Below are 26,150 nucleotides of genomic sequence, written 5' to 3'. Positions count from 1 at the left end.
GTTTTGCAGTACATTTTTATGATCTGTAGGAGGCCAGAGTAGCCAAATAGCAAAACAGGTTTTTATTTATTTTTTTAAAAAGATTTTATTTATTTGAGAGAGACAGTAAGAGACAGCATTAGCAGGGGGAGGGGCAGAGGGAGAGGGAGAAGCATACTCCCCTCTGAGCAGGGAGCCCAAGGATGCTGGGCTCGATCTCAGGATCTTGGGATCATGACTTGAGCTGAAGGCAGCTGTTTAACCAACCAAGCCACCCAGGCACCCCACAAAACAGGTTTTTAATCAAGACACTATAATTCCTTCAGAATTTTAAGAGCTTATTCAAATACTTGCCTACTGAAGGGCTTCTGGAGAGGGCCAGATGAAATTTGGAAGGGTCTTATGTTTCATTATCTTCCCATTTTTTGAAACATTTTAAAGAAAGAAGGAGACAGGTCTATCTTTGTATCTCCAAGGGATATACTGTTCTTTAAAAAACTTAAAAGTGTATATGTATATTCTTTGTTCTCATGTTTTATTGGCTTTAAAAAAATTCCTTATATCCCAAAGAAGGTCTTTTTTTTTTTTTTTAAATTATGATAGGAAAAAGTGTTTCTCCGTTAGGCTATAGTGGAATTAGTAAATTTCATCCAAGAAGAAACATGACCTGGGCCAGCAGGATGTAAATTTTGAACTGGTGATGCTGTACAGTGAGACTTTTGCACTGGATCTGCCTCTCTCTTGCATAGTTCACTTTTGAACCAGTCATACATTATTTTTCACCCACATGCTGGGAGTCCAGTGGTGGAGTCAGACCTTTATCCAAGTGGTCATAAAATATGTGAAGGTGTCACTCTAATAATTATGAAGAGATGTTTGCTAAGAGAACATATGGGGCTTCAGACTTAGTCACAGGGCTGTGGGAACGCCCCCCTGAGGAAGTGATGATTTGTGCCAAGGTATGAGGGGTAATTTAGGGTTGAGTGGGGCAGGGGAGGGCAAAACTTTTAGGAGCAAAAGGAACTATAGCAGGGGAGGTCTTGGTGATAATGGCTGGGGCTCACCAAGCAAGGGAGACCTAGTGAGAGGAGGCTGGAGAGCATTCCTGGAGTAGTTCCTGGATGGGCCTTGCTGGCCACGTGGAGGGGCTTTGACATAGTGTTTAGGGCAAGGGAGTTTTGCAGGAGTTTTATGGGGACTGGTGGAGTGAAAACAGATTTCTGTTTTCAAATAGCCACCAGGCTTTCCCAGTGGCAGACATTATTAGAAGGGTTTGGAGGCTAGGTAGTATTCCAAGTGGGAATGCGAGGGGCTGGAATTAGGATGGGAGTCAGGTAGAGAAGAACTGTGGACCGATTTGAAAAAGATTTAGGAGGCAAAATTCAACAGCACTTGGATGGGTTTGGGGGTGCAGATAAGGGAGATGTCAAAAGTGATCCTAAATATCTAGCTAGATATTTATCTGTTTACTGAGATACAGGGCCAGGAGACAGGACCAGGTTCAGAGAGGGAAAAGAGGGAATGGTTGGTTAGGCATTCTATCTAGATATTTTATACTTCATTTACTGTCATCTTACATCTCAGTAAAGATTTCTGGAGGGCATATCCAGCTCAGAGGAGGGTAGAAGGGATATGATGCTTTAATGGAAATAAATGAGAAACTAGGTTTTGTTACATAGAAATTTTATTACTGACTTGGCTTGAAGGCGGTTGTTTTCTATGAGAGTCTTAAGATTCCACTTCCCACATCTTCCTTTTTTGGCTGCATGCTTGCTCTATGTTCTTGATAATCTATTAATATTTTCATGAGACTATCTTCTTTTTAGAAGCTGAGCATGAAGTAAATTGATTGAGTTTTCCTTGTAATGCTTTTTTTTTTTTTTTTTTGAAGATTTTATTTATTTGGCAGAGAGAGACACAGCGAGAGAGGGAAGACAAGCAGGGGGAGTGGGAGAGGGTGAAGCAGACTTCTCGTGGAGCAGGGAGCCTGATGCGGGGCTCTATCCCAAGACCCTGGGATCATGGCCTGAGCTGAAGGCAGCCGCTTAACCGACTGAGCCACCTAGGCGCCCCCCCCTTGTAATGCTTTTTAAAATGTAAGAGTTTTAGTGTAATACTCTTAGCATACAAATAATGGACGGTTTAGAATTTACACCAGTATTTCCTGTAACACTATCCCATAACATGAACCTTTGTTGCAGTTTTGCTAGTTATTGGTGTAGACTTTGTGTGACTGCCAAATTCTTTTGGACCAGTTGAAAAGCATCACTGAATTTTTAACAAAAAAGTAAATAATATATATCTTTTGGTATATTTCACTGTAGGATGTTTAAATGGGGCCATATTACAAAAGTTATAAAAGTAATCATTTAATGAAAATGAGATGAGTGTAGACATTTTAGTGCCATGATTAATGGCTTTAATAATTTGTGAAGAATTAGTCTTTAATCATCTCATTTTCACCTAAAATTTCTTTTCACAGTATATTATTCTTTTCAAAAGCTTTATTTGATCTCAAAAAGTGGTCACTCTCTCTTTAAAGGGGGAGTGTTTATAGTGGAACACCACAAAACAGTTAAAATGAATAAACTAGAGCAGAGTTTTTCGATGCCAGCACTTTTGACATTTGGGGGTGGGTAATTTTTTGTCATGGGGGCTGTCCTGTGCAATGTAGAATGTTCAACAGTCCTGGGCTCTACCTAGTAGATGCCAGTAGCCTCCACTCCACCCCATTGTGACAACCAAAAGGATCTCTAGACATTGCCAGATGTCCCTGGGGTGGGGGGAGGTGCACAGTGTCCCCAGTTGAGTGCCACTGAACTAGATTTTGTTTAAATCTCAGAAGCACAATGTTGTGCTTAAAAACAAAAAGCTATTGCAAAAGATGCTCACAGTAACATGCCACTTACATGATTTTCAGTGTTCAAAAGAGTAGTAAAATTGCTTATGGGTAAATCCATTTGTAATAATAACTATGTGCATGGAGTGGTATATAACAGTTTCAGGATAGAAGTTACCTCTGGGGAGAGAAGGAATGAATGAAGGTATATTTATGACACTTTAATTTTAGCAAGAGAGAATGATCAGAAGCAAATCGATGTATTATTGACTTAAATCTGACATTTTTTTCTGTATATTTACATGATCAATCTGTTTTGAACCCCTGCAGCATATCATATAACATTTGTTGTACTTTTGAACTATTGTCATAAATTTTAATTTACTGACATGCATTATTACATACCACCAGATGTCATATAAAATATCCTCATATAAAGCAGGGGCCCAATGGACCGTTCTTAGATAACTGATGGAAATGCTCTCCTTCTTTGCTATAGATTCTTTTCCTTCCTGATATGGTCTGAAATACTTCACTTTGGTAGTTAATCTAACTTTTAATATTAGCAAACTATGGTAGTTTGTAGGTAATAAATAATACAAGTAATGAGATTTCTTGGAAAGCAATCTAGTTTTCATCATTGTGTATCCTGGTTAATAACTTGTATTTCTATGGTACTCGGCAAACACATGTTAGTTCCATTGTATCTACCTGCCATGGAATGTATGAATTTACTCCAATTTTATAATTTTGCTCATAATGTTAAAAATAATTTCTTTATTTTAGAAGGTTTCTGTGACGTAAGAGAATAAAGATAAAGATGGAAATAAGGAAATTTTTGCACATACTTTTAGGTGTATAAGTTTTATAACAGACATTAGAAAACTATTTGAACATTTTTATTGGTGATAACATATATTTTTGAGAAAAACAGATGAGAAATAATGATGCCTCCCCATATGTTTCAGTATGTTTCCGAATATATCCTTACCCCCTTTTTTTATTATCTTATGTTAATCACCGTACATTACATCATTAGTTTTTGATGTAGTATTCCATGATTCATTGTTTGCATATAACACCCAGTGCTCCATTCAGTACGTGCCCTCTTTAATCCTTTTTAACAACAAAATTTACATCTCTGGCTTGCAAAGGTGGTATAGCATGACCATGGATGAGAAATGGTCTCCAGAATCAGACTTCCTGGGTTTAAAATCTTAGCTCTATTACCTCTTAGTCATATGATCTTGGGGTAAGTTACAGAATCTCATTAAAACTCAGTGTTGAATCACCATGTTATACACCTGAAACTAATGTAATACCATTTAGTTGCTTTGCCAACATTTTATTTTTTTATTTTTTTAAAAGATCTTATTTATTTATTTGACAGAGAGAGACACAGCGAGAGAAGGAACAGCAAGGGGAGTGAGAGAGGGAGAAGCAGGCTTCCTGCTGAGCAGGGAGCCCAGTGAGGGCTTCATCCCAGGACCCTGAGGTCATGACCTGAGCCGAAGGCAGATGCTTAACGACTGAGCCACCCAGGCGCCGCCCCCCCCCCCTTTTTTTTGCTTTGCCAACATTTTAAGGAAGAGTTGATTCTGGCCATAAACCGATGACTAGGGAGGTTGAGACAGTCGCTAACTAGCAGGAGTAAGATTTGGTTACAGATCTCTGTGTCCAGGATGGTTGTTCAGTGATTGAGGCATGAATTTTATGAGGTGGAAAATCTTGACAATACTGGAAGAAATATAGGTCCTTTGGATATTTTTCTATTTTTTACTATGCATAAAATTTATTTTTTATTCTCTTTCTAATTTTTTTTTTCAGCTGAGGAAATTTATTTTGGTAAATGTTAAATGCCTTATATAGCTTATTCACACATGGAGATAGCACAATTCAGGAACCTCTATCTTTTTGCATTCCAAAGTAATATAATTCCAGTTTTGAGATAAAATTAAGGGTGAGGTATGAAATTATCATTAATGGTTTACATATGTATTTTATCACATCCTTTGTTGTTCAGAATGTCAGCTTTTAACTAACTCATTGTTTAAACAAAGTAAGATACTGAAACAAGTAGAAAATTATGCCTATCATGCTGACTACAGCTGGTGACATTCTGTTGCAGACGTTGTGGGGGCAATGGCAAGCTTTTGTGAATAAATTGAATTTAAAACACAGTTCTTTGGAGCTGTTTTTCATATATTTTTCTTCTTTGTCTACACCCATATTATGTGTAGCATCTCAGGGTGGTAGTACAAGTAATAAAACTTAGTGTATCATCTCTTACCTCTCCCTTAAATACCCATGAAGAGATTTAAAAAAACCAAAAACTCATAAAATTTCTGTAAATTAAGAAACTAAAAATTGAAGATTGTTGGCGAAGTCCAGGGAGATGGATTGAAAAATACAGTCTTGAACATCATGCTCCTTATTCTACTTTCTGAACCAGACTAGGGTAAACTGTCAAAGTGGAGTAGCAAAAGGTTTGGTTGGACCCATGCCCGCTGGAGCGGGAAACAGGCAGCCATCTCATGGTGGTAACTTATTGACCCTGAGGGAGCTGGAGTTCTCTTTCCCCCAACTAGCCCACATCAGCACCTGTATTGCCAGATCTTTTCAGAGACTAAGCACCCCAAATACAGTATGGCAAAAAAGCAGAGAAGGATTGGAAGCAGCAAGTTGCATCCTAGGATTCACAGACCCCCATGGCAAGGTGTGGTGAATGTAGAGGAGAGGGAACAGGATGTGCTAGGAAGGGTAGGTTCAGCAAACAGCTTATTCTGACAACTCTGCACAGGTGATTCAGCCTCAGCCCAGCCAACCCAATGAGAAGAATATTTGCTGGGAATCCAGGTTTTGACATTGGGCTCAGGTACATCAATCTGCTTTTGAAGCCCAGGTGGCTGAAAAACCCCAACTAGCCTTTCAGGTGCCAGGCCTAGTGAATCTCTTCCAATCTTAGTAGGGATGAGTTAAAAAAAAAAAAAAAAAGGCAGGGATGTGTACCTTATGAAAAGATATGGGAGGATAAGACACTGCTCTGAAGATTTAGAAGCAACACATAGTTCTAAAAATGATTTTTTGTAACAAGCAGATGCAGTCTCCTGAAGGAGAGCCAGGAGGTGTGACCTCTATAGTGAGAACAAGCTGAAACAAGGCAAAAACTGCTGAAGTTGAAGTCAGCTGAAATAAGATGGTAGAGAAACCTAAAATGGAGGAAGTAAAAGAACAAAATTGATGTAGCAGTTTTGATTAATTCACTCATGAAATATTTATTGAACCTACTATGTGCCTGCTATTCTAGGCACTTACACAGTAGTGAATAAAACACACAAAGCAACTATGAAAGATCCAACCTAAAAGTTACAAGGTTTCTAGTGAAAAATACTAGGAAAACAGGTGTAGAAACAACCTTTAAGGTTGCTAGAAGAAAACTTTTCTAATTTCATTGAATTCCAGATAATATTAGTTCAACCCCCCCTTCTAGATATATTCTCGTAATTTAAAATTTTTATTCCAAGGAAAAGGAAAACTCCCAGTAGGATCTAGGCAGAAACAAAGTTATCTGTGTTGGAACAAAAATCAAATTGGCCTCAGACTTCATTCTCTTCCTCTTGGAGAAGAACGTGTATGGAGAAGAATGAAGTACATGGATTTTGTTATAGACTTTTTACTCCTATGTGCTGGAAAGTTGCTTTAATAAACATACAAACCTACAATGTCTATGATGTGAATGGCATTTTCCAGGGCTTTGCTGTGCATACAACTTTACAGGGATCCTGAAGATGGTGGAGAACATAAGGTTGCCTTCCCAAGAATTCTATGCCTGCCAAGTTGCCATTCATGTGTGAGGACTTGCACACATGTAATGATTTGGAAAATAGGGTACTTCCTCAGAAAGCCACTCAAAGATGTACACTGAGCAAAAACTTAATGCAAATCAAGCTCCAAAAAAATGTGAAAACCACAGTAGAAAAGGAATAGAGGTAAAGACTGAAGCCAATAAAATATATAAAGAAATATAGACTACGTATAACTGCTCATGTGTGTATAATTGTAAATTAAATACAACAGCCAGAATCTATTCTCAAAAATAAATTATACAAAATGGTAAAAGAAGAACCAGGGTCTGTAATCCCAGATTAATTTAAAACAGATCACAGTAGCGGCACCTGGGTGGCTCAGTCAGTTAAGTGTTCAACTCGTGGTTTTGGCTCAGGTCATGATCTCAGGGTTGTGGGATCGAGCCCCACATAGGGCTCAGCATGGAGTCTGCTTGAGATTCTTTCTGCCTTCTTTTCCCTCCCCCTCTGCTGCTCCTCCTGTTCATGCGTGTTCCCTCTCTCAAATTAAAATAAATAAAACAGGTCACAATAATTTAAATTGGTTCTGACATAAGAATCAACAGATCAATCATGTAGACTAGACTAGAAAGTTCTGAAAGAAAATCTGAAGCATATATGTAAGAATGCTAAGATACAACAAAGAACTAAAAATCCATGGTAAAGGATTCTATTTATGAGCACCTGGGTGGCTCAGTCGTTAAGCGTCTGCCTTCGGCTCAGGTCGTGATCCCAGGGTCCTGGGATGGAGCCCCGCATCGGGCTCCCTGCTCCGCGGGAGGCCAGTTACTTCTCCCTCTCCCACTCCCCCTGCTTGTATTCCCTCTCTCGCTGTCTCTCTCTCTGTCAAATAAATAAATAAAAATAAAATCTTAAAAAAAGAGTATTCCCAAGAGTATTGGGAAAATTGATTCAGTATTTAGAATTATATTAAATATAGATTCCCTCACCATGTCATATATTAAATGACAGGTGGATCAAGTTTAAGGAAAGAAATTAAATCATTAAAATACTGAGACATAAATGTGGATGAATATTAACCATACTCAGGCTAAGTAAGGACTTTGAACACAAAAGTAGTGGACATAAAGGCATTTATCAATAAATGTGACTATGTAATTATAAGTTATATTCAACAACAACCAAACCCTAAATAATTTAATGAGCACAACAGTCTGGGGAAGATCTTTGTAACAAAATTTGGCAACAGGTTCACATCCATAAATCATCAAGAAAAATATTAAGCTTAGTAGACTTTTTTTCACTTACAGGCGATAGAATGAAATTTCTCAGACCTCACTGATGTCTAAAGACATTTTTCAGTGATTGTATTTACTATCGGCTATTGTTATAAAGTGTGTGTTCTTATATATTGCTGAAGGGAACTGTGAAATGATGTATTTTGTATATCCATTTTGGCAGTATTAGGAGCCTTTAATGTTCGTACCGTTTGACCCAGATATATCACCTGCAGAATTTACTCTGTGGAAATAAGGACACAGATGTCAAAGTATGTTCACAGTTAAATAACAATCCATTAAAAAATAATGGTTTTAAAAATTATTTAATGACAGATTAAAATATAGCTCATACAATATCAGGTGAAATAAAAACATGTAACACCGTACATAATATTACTGTTCCAATTTGAGAAAAATTTACTGGGAAAAAATAAACCAAAATGCTAGCAATGGTTATACCTTTTATATTTTATGTTTTCTGTAATAAGTTTGTATTATTTTTATAAGCAGCTTGAATAAAAGTGAAATGTTAAATTCTTTCCAGCATTTTCTGCTCTTAAATGCATGTAGTTTCCACTAAACATTGAGTTGATTTTATGTAGAAAACTTCATGTTTCACTTCATTCTTTAAGTAAATATATAAACTGTATTGAGTAAATGAGAGAGAGAGAGAGAGAGAGAGAGAGTGTGTGTGTTGAGACAGGATTTCCATGGTATTGGTGAAAGGATGAATAATAAACATTTTATTTGACCCATTTTCAGGCAACTGTTTTATACAGTGAATTCTATTTATGAGATGCCAGAAATTAATCAGTTTCTTTCTTCAAGATGATGTAAATAAGTTTGTTGTAAATGTAAATTTGTAGTCCTATCATGGGCGAATTTGAACTAAAGAAGACCTTTTATAAAATCAGACAAAGTTAACACTTAGGATGCAATAATAAGGTGCCTTGGCATGTGATAATAATGAGTACTGGGTATTATATAAGACTGATGAATCACTGACCTCTACCTCTGAAACCAATAATACATTATATGTTAATTAATTAAATTTAAATAAAAAAGATATCTTGGGACTCCATTTAGAGTGCAATATAGGATGAAGCATGACTTGGAAGATCTCTCAGCTGAAATGTGAGCAGTTTTTTTTTTTTTTTTTAAGATTTTATTTTTATTTATTAGAGAGAGAGCAGGGGAGGGGTAGAGGGAGAAGCAGATTCCTCGCTGAGCAGGGAGCCCGATATGGGGCTTGACAGGGGGCTCTACACGGGGCAGGTTACCAGGATCCTGGGATCATGACCTGAGCTGAAAGCAGACCCTTAACCAACTGGGCCACCCAGGTGCCCCGAAATGTGAGCAGTTTTACTCCATTCCTGGGTGCATATCATGCTGCCTCTTTGTGTCTGGAGCCGTTTCCTGATAGTGTTTGTTCTTTCTCTTATGCCATTTGTAGTTTGCTGGCTAGAGCCTTTTGAAAAGGAGCAGTGTAAGAAAATGGTTATCACTGTGTTAAGAGGGAGTAGCATACCTCGCAGAGTTACCTGCTACTACCTGTACTAATATTCTAGCTGATCATCCCCCACATCACTTTGAATTTGCAGTTATTTCTTCCCAATAATGAAACACTTCCAGTATCAGAAAGTACCCGGAAGGCTGAGTACAAATAAATTGTATCCCAGAAGCTGTCTGTACTCTACAATTCTATCAATCCTCCATTAACAACAAAAATGTAATACTCTTAAGAACCTTTTTCCTCAGTAGCCTATAGCACTTTCAGATGAATTTTTTCCCCTATAACAAAGATGATAGCTGGTATTTTCTTATTTCATAGGGCAGATGAGAAACAGAAAGGGTTTGATTTCACAGACCTAGTTATGACTCAGGGTTTGTCTTGAGCGTAAGAATTTATTTATTTATTTATTTATTAAAAAAGATTTATTTATTTGAGAGAGCAAGAATGAGAGAGAGAGAGAGTACATGAGAGGGGGTAGGGTCAGAGGGAGAAGCAGGCTCCTTGCCAAGCAGGGAGCCCGATGCGGGACTCGATCCCGGGACTCCAGGATCATGACCTGAGCTGAAGGCAGTCGCTTAACCAACTGAGCCACACAGGCGCCCCGAGCATAAGAATTTAAACGGTCATCCCCGCACCCCACTTTCATGATCCCCCTTTGCTTTTATAAACAACTAAAGGAAAGTGTTTATTTTTAATAAGTTAATGATTTATACCTTGTTATTGCCTGCTATTTTGTGCATTTTTAAAGCCTTTGTTTTGATGTGGGGACACCCTTTTATTAAAAGATTTGCTCCTACAGATCTGAAAGTATACCCACTTAGAGTACAAAAAAGCAGACCTGAGTCATTCAGAAGACCTTTCTATATAACATGTTGGCTTTGTAGAATCTATATATTATTTTGCCAAAAGCTTTTTTTATTCCTTTTATAGACCAGAATTAGACATGAGTTATTTAACCTCATGGTGCTTAGTTCTGAGCATTTCCATTTCCTTTTCCAGCCCTTATATTTTTTTGAAATGTTTCAGTTTAAAGTAGGGTTCTGCTCACAAACTACTTCTGTTCAGGAGACCGAAATAAGGGCAGGAGGGGAGGTAGTGATTGGTATTTGGCGGCAGATGTTTGTCTCTCTTTGGGTTTGAAATGACCATCAATAGGGGAGAACTGGTGAACTAGATAGTTTGTTAGGAAAAGTTAAGTGAAGGGAGGAGACTTTGTTTCAAGGGGAATTCTGCTACCATCAACTACCGAGTATTGTAGAAGCCTTTTCTCTGCTATAGAAGTCCAATTAAAATGTGTCCCTGAGTTTCAGAAGGAAGTACAGATGATGGTATATTATATTGTCAGTCATCCTGACATTTTTGTGTAGCCTCAGGACATCGACACTTCTGGTTTATCCATGGTCTATCACCATCTCTGCTCTTGGTCCCCTTCTCTCTCCCCCTTATTTTTTTTCCTTTTCTGACAATGTCTGTAGGGTGGTAAGAAAGAGAATTTTGGAACCAGAAAATGAGGGGCTGGTAAAGAAGACGATCTATTGGTTTACTTTCTGGTTTCTTGCTGTTCTGTCCCCAAATATACCCCCAGACAATTGGGATTCCCAGTTTTAAAAACACTGGGAAATGACTTTCTGCCTCTTTTTTCCATTGCAGGAAACACATGAAATTGTGGCAATCAAGAAATTCAAGGACAGTGAAGGTATATATATATTTTTTCCTTTTTGTATTTAGTCCTTGTGAATAAAATGTGGAAGAGATGGAATCTAGCTAACTAGACTTTGTTCCTGAAATTTTAAAGTCTCTATCTCAGAAAGTGAGTATAGCTTATTTATTATCATGTTTTGCTTTGAAACATTTGGCTCCTTCTGTGTGAATCTTTTCATATTTGATGATATTAGAAAATTTATCTTACATTTTAAGGTACAGTCAACATTGTGGAAATCTTGTTTCAAATGCTGGGTAGAAGGCATGCTATTTATGCTATTTAATGTTATTAAAATGAGAAAACCGATTTGAAATAAATATTTTTGTGAGTTCACACAAGTAGTAAGTGCTGTTTGAAGGGCTTTGGTATTGGTTACTGTGATCTCCGGTTTCTAGTCAATTAGAAATACAAGGATAAGTGGTATGTAGATGGTATCAAGAAAGTGATTTTATATTTAAAATAACTCATTGGAAGAATAAAAGCTTTTCAAGAAGAAATACCATAGTTGGAGTCCTTGGTTACATCCAGACCATTTCAGATGGAGTATTAAAATTACCCTATGCTGGGCAAGAAAATTTAAAATAAAGCACTAAAAAAAAAAAAAAGTAATGTGCAAAATATAAATAAATAAAGCATTTCAGTAGTTCATTAGGTTTTAAATCTAGACTATTGGCCATCTAACGATAGCCAAGTAGAAAAATTTACCATGAAGGCACACATGGCCTTTCAGAAGCTCTAGGCAGCATTTCCCCAATTTTTTTTTTTCCTGCAGAGACCCACAGAAATACTTTTTTACATTCTAATCCAGTATCCATATACATAATGTCCTATATATAACTGAAGCAAAAATGTCACAAAACTATTACACTAACGTGAAGTTCTTAGTTTTCTGTTCTTTCCTGCTCATATAAATTCACATAAATGCCTATTTGTGGCATCAGATAACATTGATTTTTACCACTGAATCATAACCTGCTTTGTGAAAAATAGTGTTAAGAGGCACCGGCATAGCATTAACTTTCCTGTCTAACTGGACATATGACAATAGCAGTCATAGCCTACCTCCATCAGCACACATTGACTAAGTACTGTAAGATACCAGCCTCTATATTTGTGAACAGTTTCATCACTCCTACTTTAGACACTTAGTAAACATTAAATAACCAAAAGGGCTCACTAACAAATAACAAAGTCCTGGGGTAGATTCAGTAGTATTTGATATAACCCACCTCTGATGTGCTGGTTATGTGGAGCACATCACATCATCTGGGAAACCTTAGCAGCCATTGTCTTGCCAGCCTTAAAGAGAAGGCAATAAAAAATGCTTTTAGCTTGTTCTAAAGAAAAAAAAAAAACCTGCTTCAAATGATGTACCTGTAGTCTAACAGGAAACAATAGCCCCAGGCCAGTCCACTCTGAGACCATTGGCAATGAGCTCTTTGAGCAGTGGCTTTGGGCTAACCACAGGTGGCCAAGAGACAAATGGTGATCTACTAAAAAGAGTGGTTGCAACAGTAGATCAAAGCATAACCTTTGCCTTCGTGTAAAGACTTCTGGCTGTGCATTCATCTTGTAAGGCAAACCGTCAAGCACTGGTTACCACCAAAAATAATAATTGTCACGAAGTTTTTGAAAGGCAGTACAATCTAGGTCATGTATGCCATTGCTTTAAAAAAAAAAAAACTAAGTGCCATATTCTTCACAATCCCTGTTCTATGCATACCTGTTCTTAGCTTCAGTTAAACAATGTATTTGTACCTGTGTGCTGATACCTTCAGAGTGGTAATCAATAGCATATCTGTTGAAATTTATTGAGCACTGAGCCAGGTGCTGTAAGAGACATGAAGGTAAATCAGGTGTGGGTAATTTCAGGAAGCTTAGTAGAATTAAGACCTGTAAATAAAGAGCAGTAAAACAGAGGAGAAAGCAGTCAGTGCCTGAATGAATTTGAATAATTTTGAGGCAAGAGACATTGTTTCTAGCTGTGGCATCCAGAAAGTGTATGAATAGTCTAGACATTATACGAAACATTTGATCAGCCTTCATTTCTGTGTGCTGACAAAGCATGAATCCCCTCTGCCCTCACCTCTGCCAGACCATTATTAGTTACCATACCTTACGGACACACAGTGTTATCACCCAGCCACCTTGAAGACAGACACCTTTGTAGGAACGCCCATATATACTTCTAGAGGGATACTTCCTTAACATTTCTATGATAGAATCTGAAGACATGCAATTATTCATAACTTTTTCATTCCAGTTCTGTTCTAGGCACACTTTCCTGCTGTTTCCAGCTCTCCCTGGGAGATCTCATACTCTTCTTTTCTGCCTTTACCCTTTTCCTCTTACCTGAGTAGAATCTTGCTTAACGGAAGTCAGGGAACGTGTGTGGTGAACAGTCCTTTTGGAATGTGAAGTGCACATCGATAGTTCGGTACAGATGAGAATGTCCATTCAGCCCCTGTGGAAGCCACTTAATTCTGAACCATTTATCACCTAAAATTTCAGTCAGGACAATTCTAACAAAAATAGAGTTTCATCATAATATCCTTATGGTCATATAGCTCTCGTTAATCTCGTTTATTAGTTACTCTGAAAATATTCTGTTGATATTATGTTAGTGAATTTTCTAAACCCAATGCTTAAAAATCTTTGTGAAGATCATGACATAATCCTATAAAAACATTATTACACTGAAATAGGATCTGAACTTGGTCTGATTTGCATTCAAGCTAGTCAAGTATTCTCAGACTGATGATATCAAGGGATAGTTTATGAGAGAACATATTCTGTTAGCTTTAAGAGATTGTGATCATGTCCTATTTTCTTAGTAAGTTTATATATATCTACAAAGTTGTATAAAATGTTTTTGAAACTACATTTTAAGGTAGACCACTATTTAATTCAGGCTGTCCTTGTTATTCCAGGATAATAGATGCCTATCTAAAATCGGAACCAAACTTTAATAGTAAATAAAAGGTTTTGACTGGGGGGCGCCTGGGTGGCTCAGTGGGTTAAGTGACTGCCTTCGGCTCGGGTCATGATCCTGGAGTCCCGGGATCGAGCCCTCTCCCACCCCCCCTGCTTGTGTTCCCTCTCTCACTGCCTCTCTCTCTCTGTCAGATAAATAAATAAAATCTTAAAAAAACAACACAGAAAGGTTAGACTGGGACTTTAGGTTGGAAAAATGGAACAAAAATTATAAAAATAAGTTTATCTTATAGCTAATAGAGTTTGGATTATAATAGCAACTATGTGCTATTTCTTAGGAAAAAAATCACATGTTACCTTTTTTGGGAGAGGGGCAATTTTTACAGTAAAACTGTAGGCTAAGTCAGTGAATGACTTTCATAATAAAAAGAGGCTCATTAAAAAAATACACCAAAAGCTTTGTCAGTTTTCCCTTTATTTTTGTCTGTCCCTGTCTTTCTGTCTTCATCCTTGTCAGTTTTTTACTCTCCGGTGATTAGCTGTTACAGCTCTGTCAGATCAATTATCAGTGTCTTTTGTCTATGATTTTCCTCGAAAGACTCACACACCGGGTGAGGATAAAAACATGTTAAAATGGAGGACTTGTGTGAGTGATGACATTTTTATCTGAGATCTCTTCATTAGTTAATATTGTTTTGATGACTTTTGCTTCTTTATTCATCATCATCAATGTAGAGTTTCAGATAATTAATTCTTTTTTTTGAGAGAGAGAGAGCACACACATGCGAGTGGTGGGGAATGGACAGAGGGAGAAGGAGAGAGAGAATCTTAAGTAGGCTCTAGGCCTAGCATGGAGCCCGAAGCATGGCTTGATCTCATGACCCATGAGATCACGACCTGAGCCAAAACCAAGAGTCAGATGCTTAACCAATTGAGCCACCAAGCACCCCTATGAGTTTGTCTATTAATATAAGTTCCCACAAAGAAACATTAACTATAAACATCAACCAGGAGTCTTCATAGAATTAGGTCTACTGGCGCTTTTTCTGCCCATGGTGTCTCAGATTCATTCTTAAGGAACTGAGAACTTAATCTTCCAAAATGTCAAAAAGACCATCTTATGCCCCACCTCCCACCCCAGCTCCTGCAACACAAATGCCCAGCACACCAGGGTTTGTGGGATACAATCCATACAGTCATCTCGCCTACAACAACTACAGGCTGGGAGGGAACCCGGGCACCAACAGCCGGGTCATGGCATCCTCTGGTATTACGATTCCAAAACCCCCAAAGCCACCAGATAAGCCACTGATGCCCTACATGAGGTACAGCAGAAAGGTCTGGGACCAAATAAAAGCTTCCAACCCTGACCTAAAGTTGTGGGAGATTGGCAAGATTATTGGTGGCATGTGGCGAGATCTCACTGATGAAGAAAAACAAGAATATTTAAACGAATACGAAGCAGAAAAGATAGAGTACAATGAATCTGTGAAGGCCTATCATAATTCCCCCGCGTACCTTGCTTACATAAATGCAAAAAGTCGTGCAGAAGCTGCTTTAGAGGAAGAAAGTCGACAGAGACAGTCTCGCATGGAGAAAGGAGAACCGCACATGAGCATTCAGCCTGCTGAAGATCCAGACGATTATGATGATGGCTTCTCAATGAAGCATACAGCCACTGCCTGTTTCCAGAGAAACCACCGCCTCATCAGTGAAATCCTTAGTGAGAGTGTGGTGCCAGACGTCTGTTCAGTTGTCACAACAGCTAGAATGCAGGTCCTCAAACGACAGGTCCAGTCCTTAATGGTTCATCAGCGAAAACTAGAAGCTGAACTTCTTCAAATAGAGGAGTGACACCAGGAAAAGAAGAGGAAATTCCTGGAAAGCACAGATTCATTTAACAATGAACTTAAAAGGTTGTGCGGTTTGAAAGTAGAAGTGGATATGGAAAAAACTGCCGCTGAAATTGCACAGGCAGAGGAACAGGCTCGAAAAAGGCAGGAGGAAAGAGAGAAAGAAGCCGCAGAGCAAGCTGAACACAGAGCAGCATGGTTCCTGAGGAAGAGCAAGCTGCTAGTAAGAGCGAGGAGAAGAAGGACGACGAGAGCATCCCAATGGAGACAGAGGAGACACACCTTGAAGAAGCGACGGAAAGCCAACAGAATGGTGAAGAAGGCACGTCTACTCCTGAGGACAAGGAGAGCGGGCAGGAGGGGGTGGACAGTATGGCTGAGGAGGGGACCAGTGACAGTAACACCGGCTCCGAGAGCAACAGTGCCACAGTGGAGGAGCCACCCACAGACCCCACACCGGAAGACGAGAACAAAGAATAAATGTTGCCTTGTTTTATGTGTTCTAAATACTTTTTTAAATGAAAAAAAAAATGTTTTTTGAGTTTAAAAAAAAAAAAGAATTAGTTCTACTTAGTATTTGGATTTTCTGAGAAGAGAAAAATGACCACAGACCAAAAAGTTACTAGGAATGATTTAATTGAAAGTTATTTTTTGGACTATGTATAATGATAAATTTAACCTAATTCATCTACCCGTCCTATAACTCCAATTTTGTACAATGAGATCTGATGTTCAGATGATAATCTTCTGTCACTGTTGGAAGATCATTCTCATGCACACACATGTACAAATGTTTGCCATCCTCAATTTATTGAATAGTCCAAGAGCCATGATTTAGCTTAGATAGATTTGAGTTAACAAGAATTAAAAACATCTGTTCATCTTTTACTTGAGGAGGTCCTGTGATCTAGGATTTATTTTTGACACATATTTGTAACTTCTGGTGTGACATCTTTAGCTTCTTAGGACTTTTTGTCTTTCCCTAAAAGTACAGGTGACGGGGTGAGGAGGGATCCTCCCTATGTCACTGGGCCTTGGCACATGGCAAGGAGGCTGATTCTCAGGGAGCTGTATAGCAGTCCATAGTTAAGATGGAATTTAGGTTGTGCCTCTGCTTGCATTTCATATCCTGCTTATCTTTTCTGTAGATAAATATTCTTCTCTTGGAATGGACATATTTATTCTTTTTAAACATGAGAAAATGTTTAATTGGTTATCCCTTCTTTTCTCCAGTTTATTTCATCATTATTTTTACCCAGACTTTAGAAAGCTCTAGCCTGATCTCTGGTTTGAGGAAACTCTGATCTCATTCTGTATAATGGTACAAAACAAGAGTTCATAGTCTTTGGTCCTTAAATTCAAAAACCTGATTTCTCTGTAAATGAGGCCTTAAAACAAACTTTCCTACCTTTGGTTAAACAGAGAATTCAGTTAACTAACCTTGAGTGTTCTGGCTCATCATGATTTCACCACACTTCTTTTAATGTCCAGGATGGATCTCTTTCAAGCTTCAGGGATTCTTCTAGGATTTCATGAACATTTGTACCTTTCATACTTTAATAAATTTCTGTTGTGCTCTACCCGGTCTTCATCGCTGAAGATTTAAGGATTTTCATCTTTTTTGGTATATATGATAGCAGTATCGCCATTCAAACCCCCCTGGCCATGTTAATTGCCCTCTTGTTGGTATTCCTTCTTTAGTCAGGGCAACCAGACTCAAACGTGGTATCCTTATGGTTTTGTACAAAGATGGGTTGGCTTTTTTCCCCTCCATTGTACCCGTTTAAAGGTCCATTTTGGGGGGCCTCTTTGGCTATACAAGAATGTCAGGTTTGTGATTTCATAAAGTAGGTTACAGCTATTTCTGGATTTCTTTTTCAAGCGCACAGTTCTTTAAAAATAGAGTTACAATAGAGTTTCTGCTCATCTTTAGATTTTTCTCTTTTTATTACTTACTTTGCATTTCTTTTGCTCCTGTGATTTTTTTTTTTCTTAAAAATTGTTTTCTTTTACTTAAGTGAATCTCCCTTCTTGATTTTTAGTGTATTAACTTGCCTAACTGGCGAGCTAAATGTAGGTTAGTTCTTTGTTTTTTTTTCTTACTTAGCGTCCTTTTTCTACCCTGCCATTTAATCATCATTCAAAAGAATTTATGTAACATTGTCGGACTTCCTGCCTGGACTAAGCTAAACACCCTCAACTGGTAACTGATGACCAGGTCCATTAACGTGCACATAAGTAGGACTTGCATGGAAGCGCCAGGTCTTAGAGCTGGAAGCACCCTCAGAATCATCTAGTCGAAGTCCAACTCCAGTTTACAGCCAAGGAATCCAAGACCCAAAGCTGCATAGCTAGTATGTAATTAACTGGGAAAGATGCAGACCCCAAGATCTTTGTCGAGTTTTTCTTCCACCCATACCATATTGCTTTGCCACTCCGCTAAGCAGTAGAAGAGTGCAGACCTGCACTTGGGTGTTCCGACTCATTCTCTAAAGCTTGCTCACTGCCTTACACCATGTTGCCTATGTCCCTGTGTTCTACTTAGTGTGGCATTCCCTTCACTCATCCTGAGGAAGTTATTCTTTCTAGACTTGGTTTCTTCATTTGTAAACTGGAGAAGCCTAGCCTAAATAAAGAATCCACAGGATTATTTCAACTGGGAGGCAGGGATTTTTGTGCTCATGTCAATAGGCTGTGCTATCACCTTTGAAAAACTGCCTTGCTGAAGAGCTTGGCTACTTTCTGAACCTGAGGTGAGAAGCATGTGTAAGTGGAATGTGTATTGCCTTTCCCCATTATCTCATCATTTAGTCACAGTTTTGTCCAAGTACAGAGTAAGCCAGGAGCCTTAAAAGTACTTAGAGAAACAAAATTGATAGGATAGACCCAAGTAATGAAGAGTATGCATTTTGCTTGCACTTAGGGAATTAATAACTCCACTTCCTGCCTGTTCCCATTCATTACATTCTTAGTGCCAAAGTGCTTACTTCAATTTTTCTATCTGTGACAGGCATACATTAGAGGAGCCTTCATTTCCTAAAATAGATAGGCAGCTCAAATGGGGTGGTTTTGGCCCCATATGCTAGGTGATTTTGTGAGCTGCTTTTCGAAGATTCATTTCTCTTTCTTCTCTAGCCATCTTTTATGTAGAGTTGGTATAGATTTGAATGATGTCTATATAACAAAGTAGCAAAATTCAGTGAGGTTTATGCTCAAAATCAATGAGATTTTAGTGGAAAAAAATCACTGATTATTAGATTTGGAAAAAGCCATGGGATTTTTGTAGGGTGTGTGGGTGGGGAAGGTGCCCATTTATTTAGTTATTTTATGAATGAAAAGTTAAGTGGCTTGCCCAACATCATATTTCACAGTGTTGGTTCATTAACAGGATCCAAACTCCAGGTCTCCCAAATCCTATTCCAGGATTCCTTCTTCTAAAGCCATTCTACTTCAGCCATTCTGAGGTGGCTCAATCTGTTAGCAAAGTGAAACTGCCACAAGTTGCTAATAATACAAAGCTCCCTTTTTTCAGTTGCTTTTCAGGTGCCAAGAATTCACCAAGCATTTGACTAGAAAAGATACACCAGCTATATTTACTTTTGACTTGTTTGCAACGGTTCATTTGTACCCAGCTCCAGCAGAGTTTATGGATGTTGTTAATGAATGGTTAAATATATATATATGTGTGTGTTCTTGACCCTTAGTACTTTCAGTTTTTTTGAGACTCCATATTTTATAATCACATATTATAGAAGATAACCAGGCATGGAGATGAGTAGGGGAAAATAAATTTAGTTTGTCTTACTGCCTGAAAAGCTGCCCTCTCAACCTTACAGAGACAAGATTGAAAGCATTGTACTCAAAACTGAGAGGGCGAAGTGCCTCTTGCTTGCCATCACTTTGCTGCTTCCCAAGAATGAGAGCTAGCCACATATGAGTGAAGATTTCCTTATGGCACCAGCGAAAGCGTTTGTGTCAGAAGTATTTAGTGATCGTTTCTTTGTGCCAGGTGCATTCCTAGGTGGTTGAGTGTGTATTGTTGAACTGCAGAACTTGGGCCTGTCCTCTGAGAGCTCTTGGTTTAGCAGGGGTAGCCACCTGTAAGCAAAAGAATCTATAAATAAAAATGGTGAGAAGATCTGCAAAGGAAAAGTTCAGAGTAGTGTGATGAGGAATAATAGGGATGGAGGCCTGCTTTGATTTAGTGATCTAGGCAAAGCTTGTGAGGAGCGCTATTTAAACTGAAACCTGAAGAGGAGCCAGCCCTGTAAGGAGTCTGGGTTGTAGAATGCGAGTTCTAGGCAGAGGGAACAAGTTCAAAGGCCCTAAGGTTGAAAAAATAAAGTTGGGGCTGTTTTGGGAACTGAAAGACTAACGTGAGGGAGGGGAAGGAAGGATATGAGATGGGGATGGAAAAGCAGACAGGAACCAGGTCGTGAGTAATCAGTATATTTGTCTGTATTGAATTACTTCCTTGTTGGAAAATCATTTACTTTGTATTGAGACCTGTGTGGCATTCTGTGTATTAGAGATAGGTGAACTTTAGTTTGATTATCCCAGACTTGAAAGTAACCCAGATGGGGTAGCAGAGAAGCAGGTTATGAGCCTACCTCATAACACTAAAGGCTTTTTAGCGTTCCCTACATTTTAGCAATTCTAAAAGTCACAAAACACCTCTTCTCTGGCTTAGCCCCAATTTGCAGAACAGCTGGACCTCTGTCCACAATCCTCTAAGCCACTTTGGGAAGTCCCCCGATCACACCTCATACATTCCCCCTACTGCCAGGTGGCCCCTGCGGTGTCATATTCTTTTCCCCTGACAGGGGGGCCCTGTGAGTCCCCAGTTCCCAATTGACCCCCCTGGTGTGGGCTGGCTCACTGCTTATGCCACTGTTGGCCTTTGTTACTGCTAGTTCTTGCTTTCTGATAGGCAGTATCTTTCTCTGTCCTTTTCTAATCTCTGCTCCAGCATTCCCCAACAGTTTTTTATTGTTGTTGAAGTAAGGAGAATATTTCACTTGTGTAACCAGTTCACAAATGAGTGTTGACCTTATGTTCCCTGTTTATTACAGGTACTGTGGTGCTACAAAGCCCCTGCTTTTATTACTGTCTCTTTATTCTTTAAACTCAGTTTGAATGGGGGCTGAGAAATGGGCTGAGAAGTACTCCTCGTTCCTGTTTAGAATCTTCCGTCCCCCATTTGGAGGGAAGATTCAGCCCCTTCTTGTGTATCTTGCTTAGGAAGCATTTCTCCCTAGAAGGCATTTTCATCTTTCTCACCTTCATCCCCAAACTCCATTTTCTTCCTCCCTGAACCTGAGGGAGGTTAGATATGACTGAACCTGAGAATCATAAAACTTAGACTCTCAAGCTAGGATTTTGACTCTGACCCCAAACCTTGGGGACAAATGTGTTTTAGAATTTATAACTTTTGGGTTTTAAAATGGGAATATGGCATGCTACTTTAGCACTTTGTAATCAGATACTATTTCTAAAGCAAACATATGAATATTCATACTAAGTGGGATAAAAACAAAGAATATAAGTGGTCTCGTGTCAGTTCAGGTTTTACTTCTAAAGAGATTTGCCATAAACAGAAAAAGTGTTCAGTCTTTAGACTGATTTTTGAAGTTGCATATAAAGGATTATGAACCTGTGTTCTTGTGTGTGTGCATACATATATGTGTATATGTGGACATGGTAGTTAGAATTTCTAGGCTAAATCTGAAGGTATCATAAAAACTCATTTAAAATAAAGTATTACCTTCCTACTCCCCTGCCAATTCATCCATTAGAGTTAATGTGATTTCTGGCCTTCCTCCACGCCTGTGGGAGCTATCATGAATGAATTTGATGACATGGAAGAGTATATTGGTTCAGCATAAGTTCTCCATCCCAGTACGGCTATACCATCTGGGATGGACAGATGGACATGCCACAGGAAGACAGCAGGAACCTATAGCAGCTGCTGTTCAGAGAGATCAGACACTCTTAGAAATCCCTGCAACTTGACTATGAGCTGCACTGTGGGTGCCTGGTATGTGACCTCTGCTCACTGAGGTGACTCACATGCAGCCTGAAGAATAAAATGCTCTTTTAAGCCAAAACTACAGGCCGAAGTTAAAAACATCAGCTGCTGCAGATGCTGCATAGAGGCTCCTCTGCACACTGATATAGTTGATTCCTTCTTACCCTTTTAAACTCCTTTTTTCTCAGTATGTAGTGTTAGAATGAAAATGACAGTGGATTCATATGTCGTATCTGTCAGTCTGTGTTTACACATATACTTTGCAATACAGAGTATAAGAAAACACAAGCAGAAAATTAGGTTCATGCTGGTCAAGTAAGCATTTTCTTCTGTAAGATGCTAATTCTTGGTCCTTTCAACAAGAAAATGTGGTATTTAATCTTCCATCCTTGAACTTCTTATGCAGAAGTACTCAAAGTGGAAAGTGAAATTGGTGTTTTCACTGTTCTTAGAATTTTTTGAACAGTAGCTTGAAAGCTTTAATTTTACTCTATTCACCATTGTTTACATTCTAGAAAATGAAGAAGTCAAGGAAACGACTTTACGAGAGCTTAAAATGCTTCGTACTCTCAAGCAGGAAAACATCGTGGAGCTGAAGGAAGCCTTTCGTCGGAGGGGGAAATTGTACTTGGTGTTTGAGTATGTTGAAAAAGTAAGTCACTAATTGATAGTATGGAGATTTGCCTGATTCTTTTTTTTTTTAACTTTTATTTTATTTTTTAAAGTAATCTCTATACCCAGCGTGTGGCTCAAACTCATGACCCTGAGATCAAGAGTCGTATGCTCTACCTCCTGAGCCAGCCAGGCGCCTCTGCCTGATTCTTTTATTTAGGGTTGTTTCTTTCTTTCTTTCTTTCTTCCTTCCTTTCTTTTTTTTATAAAGATTTTATTTATTTGACAGAGAGAGAGAGCACAAGTAGGCAGAGTGGCAGGCAGATGGAGAGGGAGAAACAGGCTCTCTGCTGAGCAGGGAGCCGGATGCGGGGCTCGATCCCAAGACCCCAGGATCATGACCTGAGCCGAAGGCAGCCACCCAACGGACTGAGCCACCCAGGCGCCCCTTAGGGTTGTTTCTGACAGTATTGAAGGAAGCGTTATTATCTAGTGTGTTTTGTCAATGTACTCAAAATCTCAGTATTTTAAAAATGAAGTTCATTATCCATAATCATTAGAAGCCCTGAAATATATTGAAGTATTTTGTGCAGTTTAACTATACAGTGATCATCTTAAATTTCTTTCTTTTTTTTTTTTTAAAGATTTTATTTATTTATTTGACGGAGATTGCGAGAGAGCATAAGCAGGGGGAACAGTAGAGGGAGAGGGAGAAGCAGGTTCCCCGCCAAGCAGGGAGCCTGATGCTAGTCTCGGTCCCAGGACCCTGGGACCGTGACCTGAGCCGAAGGCAGATGCTTCACGACTGAGCCACCCAGGTGTCCCTCATCTTACATTTCAACAGTGAATTAGTTTGGCTTCTGATGTTTTAGAATCTGTGTTCAACAATTAATTTTTTGGGCTTGGTTTATTTAAATTAAACCTAGGCATGGCCTCTGAGGGAGAGACAAGTAAATTGACAAGTGATGACATAGGATGTCAGAGGTATGTAAGGCAGCCTGCAAGCATAGGGTGGCTGCCTGAATCAGACCTAGAGTGGCAAATGAATGGGCTCATGGAGCAACCTTTTGTGAATTGCCAGTGCTTTGGCTTTAAGGGAAGAAGATGTGCCAGGAGGCATATGGGTGAGACTTGAGGAGATAGATGAGGCCACACATAAGGAATTGGAAGCATGGGAGAAGAGTGGAGAAGTATACACAGTTCAGATTGTCTGCATATTTGCTTTTTTTTTTTTTTAATTGGTAACTATTAGTGACAATTTTAATGTTGTGTGGCCTAGGGGCAAGTCTATGCTACAGTAATCAATATGTGTGTCTTTGAATTTCTTTGAGGGCAGCTGCCCTACAGTGCTTGGTTATTGCCCAAAACTGAAATAATTACCTTAACAAGAGTAGAATAAACCGGAGCCAGATGGACCTTTTAGCGGTTTTCTTGATGAATAAATATGTGGCTCCTGATTTCCTATTATCAAAACAACAGTAAAAATGATTACTTTTAGTAAATTTCACTTCTTGAATACGTGTCTTTGTAGGAATCTACATGATAAAATGAGGAATTTCTAAATTATAAAATGAGGCTTTCTAAAGAAGGTGAAGACTGGGGAGGGTTATGTTTGCCAGCTGCTTTCTGTTGCATAAATGACAGTGTCCCACCACCATCATCATTACAAAATAGAAGGCAGTGTTGCCAAGGTGATGGACCAGGGATGTGGCTTTTGATTTAATTCAGCCTTCACAAATTATTTTTCCAATGAAAATAAATAGACATAGTAACTTCATTTCAATCAAATCTTGAAGCATATTATAAGTTTCTTTGTCATTTTCAAACACTGTTTTATGTTTCTTTTACAAAATCTGCTTAAAGGTTTCTTTTTCTTTTCCTTTCTATCTTCTTTTTCTCTTCTTTCTCTTTTTCTTTCTGTCTTTTTCTCTTTCTTTCTTTCTCTTTTTTAAACAAAGACAGATCTTTATTTTTTTGACGGGGTGAGGAGGGGAAGAGGGAGAGAGAGAATCCCAAGCATGGGCATGGAGCCTGACATGGGGCTCGATCCTACAACCCTGAGACCATGACAGCTGAAATCAAGAGTTGGACGCCTAACCAACTGAGCCACCCAGGCGCCCCTTAAGGTTTCTTTTCCTGTATCAATTTAGGTGTTTTCCTAAGGGAACTTACCCACCAAAATTAAACTCAAATTTGATACTTACTAAAAAGTTACAAAAAAGGATTGCTGTAAAAATCAGAAGCTCTTTATATTATTTTTTAGTTGTCAAGAATAATCATGCAGTTTGCAGTTTTCACTGCCAAATAATGAAATTCTGACCGATCTATTTCAGTTTGTCTTTTTTATTTCTGTTCTGCTCATGGTGTTGGTTCACGATTAATAACAATTTAATATGAACAAATGGGAAATCACCTCTGTGTACCAGACAGTTTGTCGTGTCTGAGATATCTCTGCTGATAAGTGGCAGAGCTGCTACCAGAGCTCCCATATCGTGTCCCGCCAGGCCTGTGGTTCTTGCCCTGACCCTGTGGTTTTTCAGTGGAAGGTGACCTCCCATCAGTGGCAGTGCCTAATGATGAACAAAGAGTCTCAAGAGGGCAGGAAAATGATGCTCTTAAAGGGTAGAGGGTTGTTACAGAGATACAGGATTACAGTGGCTTAAGCAAAATAGAAATTTCCTTCTTCCTCACATACAAATACAAAGGTAGGTAGTACCTGGTATGGTAACTCTGCTCCATAGCCATAGGAAACCTAGGTTGCTTCTGCCTTTCTGCTCTCCCACCCCTGAGATGTGGCCCTTGTTCTCAAGGTCAAGATCAGGCTCCAGCTATCACATCCCATTGGCCAGGACTTAGTTTCATGGCCACCCTAGCTGCAAGGCAGAGGGGAAACGTACTCTTCATTCTGAGCACCTGTGCATCCACTTACAAATTGTATTACTGTGGGCTAAAGGAAGAATGGATATTGAGGGGCATTCTTCTCTGTCACTGATGAATTTAGAGTGTAATGTGAAATGAGACATACAGTTTATTTTCTATATTGCAAAATCTTCTTATTCCTCGTGTGCATTTGGGACCTCCTATGCATTTGCTAATTGAAAAAGGCAATTTAAGTGGAGAATCATTAAAAAATGATGCATACATAGTTCAAATATTTTAACTTAAAATATATCACTATATATTCATTTACTGCTCTTTAGAGATAGGGTCAAGGCCTTTTGAGTATCTGTCTTCTGATTGTTCTGATGAGTCTTTCTTAAATACATCATATTCATAGTGCATCAACTATGATAGCCTGTGAGAGCATCTTTAAAGTGAAGCGAAAGCTTAAAAACATAGTAAAGCAGTCTCAGTGCAGAATCCTTATCACCATCAACAGCCTGTCCCCTGGCAGCGTTTTGTAGTTGTTGCACTCACATTTGATTAGGCAGCAGTATGTTTAGTGGCTTTCCTTTATTAAGTCTTTCCAAAGTATTAAACTTTGTTTTCTTATAAACAGCAACTCTCTTTATTTAAAACATTATCTCATTGGTTTATATGATATTTAATTGTATCAAAATAACAAGTGCATCTGTTATAAATAGGTATGAGAATGTTATAAACA

General features: G+C 38.7%; 1 protein-coding gene and 1 pseudogene across 6 annotated transcripts in view; both read left to right on the top strand.

Moving 5' to 3' along the window:
* The window catches only part of CDKL5 (cyclin dependent kinase like 5), a 199,815-nt gene that overhangs the window by 123,256 nt on the left and 50,409 nt on the right, over positions 1-26,150 (top strand). For all 6 annotated transcript variants that reach the window (XM_027607968.1, XM_027607972.1, XM_027607971.1 and 3 more), the window contains 2 exons: positions 11,068-11,113; positions 22,450-22,586. In XM_027607968.1, coding sequence (XP_027463769.1) covers positions 11,068-11,113; positions 22,450-22,586 — 183 coding nt within the window. The remainder of the gene's footprint in view (positions 1-11,067; positions 11,114-22,449; positions 22,587-26,150) is intronic.
* Positions 15,117-16,386, top strand: LOC113930653 (annotated as a pseudogene).

The sequence above is a fragment of the Zalophus californianus genome, chromosome X, assembly GCF_009762305.2.
Source record: "Zalophus californianus isolate mZalCal1 chromosome X, mZalCal1.pri.v2, whole genome shotgun sequence".
NCBI classification, from domain to species: Eukaryota; Metazoa; Chordata; class Mammalia; order Carnivora; family Otariidae; genus Zalophus; species Zalophus californianus.
The sequence above is the reverse complement of the archived record's forward strand: the minus strand, read 5'-3'. Positions and strand labels throughout refer to the sequence as shown.